We start from the raw sequence: 7,276 nt of genomic DNA, 5'->3' as shown, positions 1-7,276 counted from the left end.
AATTAAATCAAGTCCAAAACAAATTAGGAGATTAAGAATAAAGTTGAAGCTGCACAAGATCAAATAATGAATAATGAAAGAATGAAGACAATGGAAGAAAATAAAAGAAGTTAGAAACAAATGTAGCCAGCGAAACTGAGGTTAAAAACAAAATCAGTGATAAAATCAAATTCTATTCAGATCATTGGAGCAGATTAATAAAAGTCATTAATAGTGGATACAATGATAAAATACAAATTGTATCTAAGTCAGAAAAGCCAGCAAGAAGAGGTTTTAATTGGGACCTGAAAAGTGGAGATGGAGAGAAAGGGATGTGTTTGAAAAATTCTGTTGTCAAGCTGGCCTTGAAAACTGATTTGAGCTGAAAGTCTGATTTAAAAGAACAATAACAGCAAGATTTCTTACTGTGGGATACTGCCTGGCAGACATTGGTGAATGGCAACAGGGATAAAGTATCAAAGTGGAGAAAATGTTTGAGAGCCATGTTTTAACATCAACCACACAGCCAGCTGAGGAACTGATAGATGAGTCAGTGTTAGCAGGTACACCTGAGTATCATCTGCATAAAGTGACAGTTTTGTTTTTTAAATACAGACGTCAGAGGCAGCATCTATAATGAAAACAGCAGAGGCCCCCAGTATGGAGCCTTGTGGTACACCGCTGGCCAGAGGGGCCGACCGAGAGGAGAGATCACTGATGCTGATCACTGATGTCTGTCACATAAGATTTAAATCAATTTAGAGCGTTGCCATGGATACCAACGACCTGTTAAAGATGGGAGATCAAAATCTCAGGGTCCACTGTTTCAAACGAAGCAGTGAGATTATTAAAGATCATTAAAAGGGCAGATTCAGTACTGAGATGTGATTTAAAACCAGATTGAAAAACCTTATTGATGCCATTCTGACACAGGGTAAAACAGCTGCTGTAGAGATACTTACTGCATGACTTTAGACAAAAAACAGGCAGAGTAGTGATCTACAGGTCTAAAATTTAACAGATCTGTGGGATCTAAATTTGTTGTCTTTATGAGCAGGCATACAGTTTTATGTTTAAGAAAAACTGGGAGTGAACCTGCCGCCAGACAAGCATCTCTAAGTAGAGGAATCATTGGACGGAAGGACAACATGATCCCCAAAGAGCAGAGTCACAGTCCAACACCTTGAACAAGTTGGACCTCACACAGCTCTGACTGTGGGAGCGCATGGACCCAGTAACTTTTACCAACCAGCCCTGCATCCCCGGCTCCTCGGTTTACCTCGGGATGCAGGTCCGGAGCCTTTTCCAAACCTAAAACACACGTCACCTGGACATTTAGAGCACCATGTCCTTCTTGATGGTCTGTTTGAGAGTTCGGAGCTGGTCCACTGCTCCTCGCCAGGCCGGGAGGGCCTGATGCTCAAACAGCTCAAAACAAACAAAACACGGTGAAGCAGCTTATAGATTATAGATTGTACGCTCTGCACATCGGGAACAGACGTCCAGCTGCTATTTTAAATCCCAGCTTCAAACTCTGATGTGTGCCTCTGCCTTTCACTAAACCAGGCACTGTAACTGCAGACTTTATTTTCACCAAGTGGACTTTTACTTCCCATCTTATTTTTTGGGTTTTACTTATGCGTGATGGTGTGTTAAGGCCACTGTAGAGAGAAAAAAAAAATTATGGAGTCGAGGAAGGAAGGGTAATTTTCTGAGACAAAACAGAATTTCCAAGGTTAAAGTTGTGAATTTACTAGACAAAAACTTGAATATTCTCTTGGATTAAAGTGGTACATTTACAAGCAATGTACAAGATAAATGTACAAGAAAAAAAAAAAAACGGTAAAACTCGTTGTCCTCCTCCTGTGGGATCCAGTCAGAAGGAAATCCTGATGGTCTGAGTCCAGAACCCCAACCTCCTCCTCAGCATCTGGACTCTGAAGAGACGTTGCTGTGACTTGGGCCCATTCAGAAGAAAACAATCTGCTGATTCTGGGCTCAGATCAGCAGGATCTCCTTGTTCCTGAATCCCATGTCAGAGTAGAATCTGCTGAGGGGATCAGCTGCAGGCCTGAGTCACGGCCAGCAGGGGGCAGTGTGCAGCTGATCCAACCTCACAAAATGAATCATAAAAGAGCTGTTTTTTTTTTCTTCATAAATTTGTGACTTTATAATCTCACACATGAATCCTGTCATGTTAGAGGAAAAAGATCATCAGACAGCCTGAGGTAACCAACTGCGTAACTGAACTCAAGTTAGCTGTTGATTTAGCTTTTTCACTGGGCAATAATTTATATAACAATTCAACATGACAATATCCTCCTAACCCTGTGGATATTATTTCTGTATTTTTTTTTTTTTTTTTTTTGATATATTTCATAGGATTAACACACACATTTAGACTTTAAGTATTTACTTTTGTTATAATTTTCTGATGAATTTATCTTAAGATTTCTTTTTTTCCTATTTCTTCTAATTAAGTTCTTGAGAATTTGAGCCGCTGACCAGTAAAGTTCCTCTGATTCTGCTTGTTGGTGGAAAATCTGGTTTCCACCTGGACCAGGGAGCACCTGGTTTTCTTGTCTCCTCCTTTCTTGTGTCAGCCTGATCAGGAGGGTTTAGATCATGATCAGATTGTGTTGAGCTCTGTGCTGCCACCTGCTGGACACACAGGGTTACAGCATGTTGCCCAGTCAGCCCCCTGAAACTGAGACCAAAACCCCTTAACATAAAATATAGTTTAAGAAAAAAAAAAAAAAAAAATTAAGTAAATTTTATCTCAGTGTTAAATATTTATAGAATATTTTATACATTTTTTGTTTTTAGTATTGCTTGAATTTAATTTAACTTTTTAAACATTTCTTTGTCTTGTTCTTAATTTGGCAATGTTAAATTATTTTTGCTACAATTTTTTAATTAATAATTTTATACACTGAAACTGCAGAAAATGAAAAAAATATTGAAATTCAATTATTCTTATAAATGTCAGTGTCCACACACGCACGCGCGCGCACACACACACACACACACACAAAAACCCAGTGCAAACAGATTGAGGCTCAAGTCAGTTTATTCATCCTTCTCTCCTTCCCACCATCAATCATTGACAGTAACCATGGTTACTGAGCCATCCCATGACACGACGTGTTGTTGAGGTGGAGGGGAGGGGGAGGGGCAGGGTCTCAATTCTACAAACACAACTTAATATAATTATTATTTATCAGAATTATTAACGACATCACTAAGTGATGCTTGAACAACAGGAATTTTACATTCTTTTTATAACAAAAAGAACCGTCTTGTGGTGTGAGTGTGTGTGTGTGTGTGTGTGTGTGTGTGTGTGTGTGTGTGTGTAAAGAAAGTGGACAGCACCACCTGTTGGTACAATCCGACTGTAACCGATTCCCATTTAGCTTCACTTAAAACGCTGGTTTGTGTTTCTGTACTTGTGCGTCTGTCTGTCTGTGTCTATGGCAGTGTGTTACGAGTGTGTGTGTGTGTCCATGGTAAGTGTGTGTGTGTGTGTGTGTGTGTGTGTGTGTGTGTGTGTGTGTGTGTGTGTGTCAGCGGTCCAGCACGTAGGTCTTGTAGAGCTTGTTCATCTGTTCGAGGAAGATGAAGGTGAGGACGGTGTGCGGGCCGAGGCGGGCGTAGTACGGAGTGAAGCCTTTCCACAGGGAGAAGAAGCCCTCCTTCCCCACCACCCGGACCAGGACCTCCTGAGGGGGGGCAGAGAGAGAGAGAGAGAGAGAGAGAGAGAGAGAGAGAGAGAGAGAGAGAGAGAGACTGTGAGCTGAGAGACAGATCAAGAAGGCGTTCTATGCAGATGAAACATCAGGATAGACCTTCGAATTAAAACTTGGTTCAAAATGTTCCAGTCAGTCACAGAAACCTCGGGACAGACCCCAAACCACCTGGACCCCTCGGCCTCAGGACAGACCCCAAACCACCTGGACCCCTCGGCCTCAGGACAGACCCCAAACCACCTGGACCCCTCGGCCTCAGGACAGACCCCAAACCACCTGGACCCCTCGGCCTCAGGACAGACCCCAAACCACCTGGACCCCTCGGCCTCAGGACAGACCCCAAACCACCCGGACCCCTCGGCCTCAGGACAGACCCCAAACCACCTGGACCCCTCAGCCTCAGGACAGACCCCAAACCACCTGGACCCCTCAGCCTCGGGACAGACCCCAAACCACCCGGACCCCTCAGCCTCGGGACAGACCCCAAACCACCTGGACCCCTCAGCCTCGGGACAGACCCCGAACCACCTGGACCCCTCAGCCTCAGGACAGACCCCAAACCACCTGGATCCCCCGGCCTCAGAACAGACCCCAAACCACCTGGACCCCTCAGACCCCAAACCACCTGGACCCCTCAGCCTCAGGACAGACCCCAAACCACCCGGACCCCTCAGCCTCGGGACAGACCCCAAACCACCCGGACCCCTCAGCCTCAGGACAGACCCTAAACCACCTGGACCCCTCAGCCTCAGGACAGACCCCAAACCACCTGGATCCCCCGGCCTCAGGACAGATCCTAAACCACCTGGACCCCTCAGCCTCAGGACAGACCCCAAACCACCTGGACCCCTCAGACCCCAAACCACCTGGACCCCTCAGCCTCAGGACAGACCCCAAACCACCTGGACCCCTCAGACCCCAAACCACCTGGACCCCTCAGCCTCAGAACAGACCCCAAACCACCTGGACCCCCTAGGCCTCAGAACAGAGAAATCTAGCACCTGCTGGAACTCAGAAACACCCAAATCAGATCCAGACTCAGACCCTGAGCAGGTCCAGACTCAGACCCTAAACCTAACACACACACACTGCAGACAGTACGACCCTAACACACACACACTGCAGACACACTGTCATATTCATTCCATATGTATATCTTCACATCTTGTATCTCTTTTCCTTAGGTTAGCCCTTATTGTATATTTTTAGTTTTTTAGTCTTCATACTCTTTATTGTATATATTTAGCCTTTATTCTTTTTTTAGTTAACTTTATTGTATGTTTCTACTGTTGCTGCTGGAACACCAGAATTTCCCTGGTTGGGATCAATAAAGTATATCTATCTATCTATCTATCTATCTATCTATATGACCCTAACACACACACTGCAGACAGTACAACCCTAACACACACACTGCAGACAGTACGACCCTAACACACACACACTGCAGACAATATGACCCTAACACACACACACTGCAGACAGTACGACCCTAACACACACACACTGCAGACAATATGACCCTAACACACACACTGCAGACAGTACGACCCTAACACACACACACTGCAGACAGTACAACCCTAACACACACACTGCAGACAATATGACCCTAACACACACACACTGCAGACAGTACGACCCTAACACATACACACTGCAGACAGTACAACCCTAACACACACACACTGCAGACAGTACAATCCTAACACACACACTGCAGACAATATGACCCTAACACATACACTGCAGACAATATGACCCTAACACACACACACTGCAGACAGTATGACCCTAACAAATATCTTTAAATATTTGTGATAGTCACAGGTCAAAATAAAAATAAATAAATGAATGAATGAATGAATGAAAAAATAAAAACATTTCAAAAGTGACTGACCAAACCATTCTTGTACTCTGGCTTCCCGTCGATCATCCTCATGTTCTGGATCCTGGAAGAGACACACACACACACACACACACACTCACGTTACCGTTCGTTGATTTGAGAAATGTCAAAGAATACTGTCAGTCAGTCCGTCAGACTTTATTTGTAAAGCACTTCTCATAGAAACACATGTTAACACAAAGTGCCTCTCATAATAATAACAAAAACAATAATAAAAACAGAGGAAAGATTCAGTGGATAAACGCTCAGTTACAGCAAAACAGAAGATAAAATAGGGTGCAGTTTTAAAAATAAAAAGTGTAAAAAGTAGCTGACAGATAAATAAAAGCTTAAGAGAGCAAGATAAATAAAATTATAAAAGTAAATAAAATGAGATAAAATAACAACCAGGAGCTATAGAAGAGAATAGATCCAAGAATAAAAAGAGTTTAGGTTTTTAGTGTTTTAGCATTGCCTTATTATTTGTGTCTTGAACGTAATGCCTTATTGTGATGTCTTTGTGATATTATCTATCTACATATCAACCAAATAAGTACATAAATAAATAAATAATAGATGATAGGTAGATAGAGAGATAGATAGATATATTAAATAATAAATGAATGAAAGCATAAATAAAAAAAAAGGTAAAGGCACAGAAACTTGGTCTGAATCTTGTGTGTGTGTGTGTGTGTGTGTGTCACCTGGTCTTGACAATGTCGACGGGCATGGATGCTGCCGTGGTAACCAGACCGCTAATCATACTGGCACAGAAATGACACAGGATGTCGTCGTTGAAATAACCTGAGAGACACACAGGAGCAGCTCATCACTCACCGCCGTTTAATCAGGATTTTACCTTTTTGTCGTGTGCGAACTGAACAGTGTGTGTGTGTGTGTGTGTGTGTGCGTGTGTGTGTACCTGATTCTAGCAGCGCCTGTTTGGACTGGGAGTACGAGGCCAGCTGAGCCGCGTTCACTACAACTGCACGAGCCATGGTGGGAATACACCCCTGCGACACACACACACACACACACACACACACACACACACACACACACACACACACACACACACACGCACACACACACAGTAAGTCATAAGTCAGTTCATATATATAGCTCATTTAAACACAGCAAAGCATTTCCCAAAGTGCTGCACAACGTCGTACAGACAAAAACTTTCAAACTAAAATCAAACTAGTTAAAAACAAATGGAGTTGGAACAAAGTGCACACCAGCAAACGAAAACACTTTAACGTCCACCACACAGCCAGCTGGGGAACGGATGGATGAGCCAGTGTTAGCACGTACATCTGAGTATCATCTGCATAAAGTGACAGGCGATATTATGTTTTTTTTAAATACAAACGTCAGAGACAGCATCTATAATGACAACAGCAGTGGCCCCAGGATGGAGCCTTGTGGTACACCGCTGGTCTGAGGGGCCAACTGATACTACTGGAAAAGGATCAGTCAGATAAACCAGTCAAACCAGTTCAGAGGAAACTGTAAAGTCACTTTCTTCGTTACTGTCAACAAGAAAGGCAGAACGGAGATTAATCTAAAATTTGACAGATTTATGAGATCTAAATTACTCTTCTTTACGAGCCGGTGTACAGCTGCGTGTTTAAGATAACCTTGGACCGAACCTCTTAAATAT

At 43.3% G+C, this 7,276-nt stretch overlaps 1 protein-coding gene across 1 annotated transcript in view; it reads right to left on the bottom strand.

Moving 5' to 3' along the window:
- Positions 1-3,031: 3,031 nt before the first annotated feature.
- slc25a11 (solute carrier family 25 member 11) overlaps positions 3,032-7,276 on the bottom strand; it is a 10,353-nt gene continuing 6,108 nt past the window's right edge. The window contains exons 6-9 of the mRNA XM_030076416.1: positions 6,536-6,626; positions 6,318-6,417; positions 5,626-5,677; positions 3,032-3,698 (exon numbers count right to left, since the gene is read on the bottom strand). Coding sequence (XP_029932276.1) covers positions 3,543-3,698; positions 5,626-5,677; positions 6,318-6,417; positions 6,536-6,626 — 399 coding nt within the window. The 3' untranslated portion in view covers positions 3,032-3,542. The remainder of the gene's footprint in view (positions 3,699-5,625; positions 5,678-6,317; positions 6,418-6,535; positions 6,627-7,276) is intronic.

Source organism: Myripristis murdjan, chromosome 18 (genome assembly GCF_902150065.1).
Source record: "Myripristis murdjan chromosome 18, fMyrMur1.1, whole genome shotgun sequence".
Taxonomy (NCBI): domain Eukaryota; kingdom Metazoa; phylum Chordata; class Actinopteri; order Holocentriformes; family Holocentridae; genus Myripristis; species Myripristis murdjan.
Note: the sequence above shows the minus strand (reverse complement) of the source record. Positions and strands in the feature narration are given on the sequence as shown.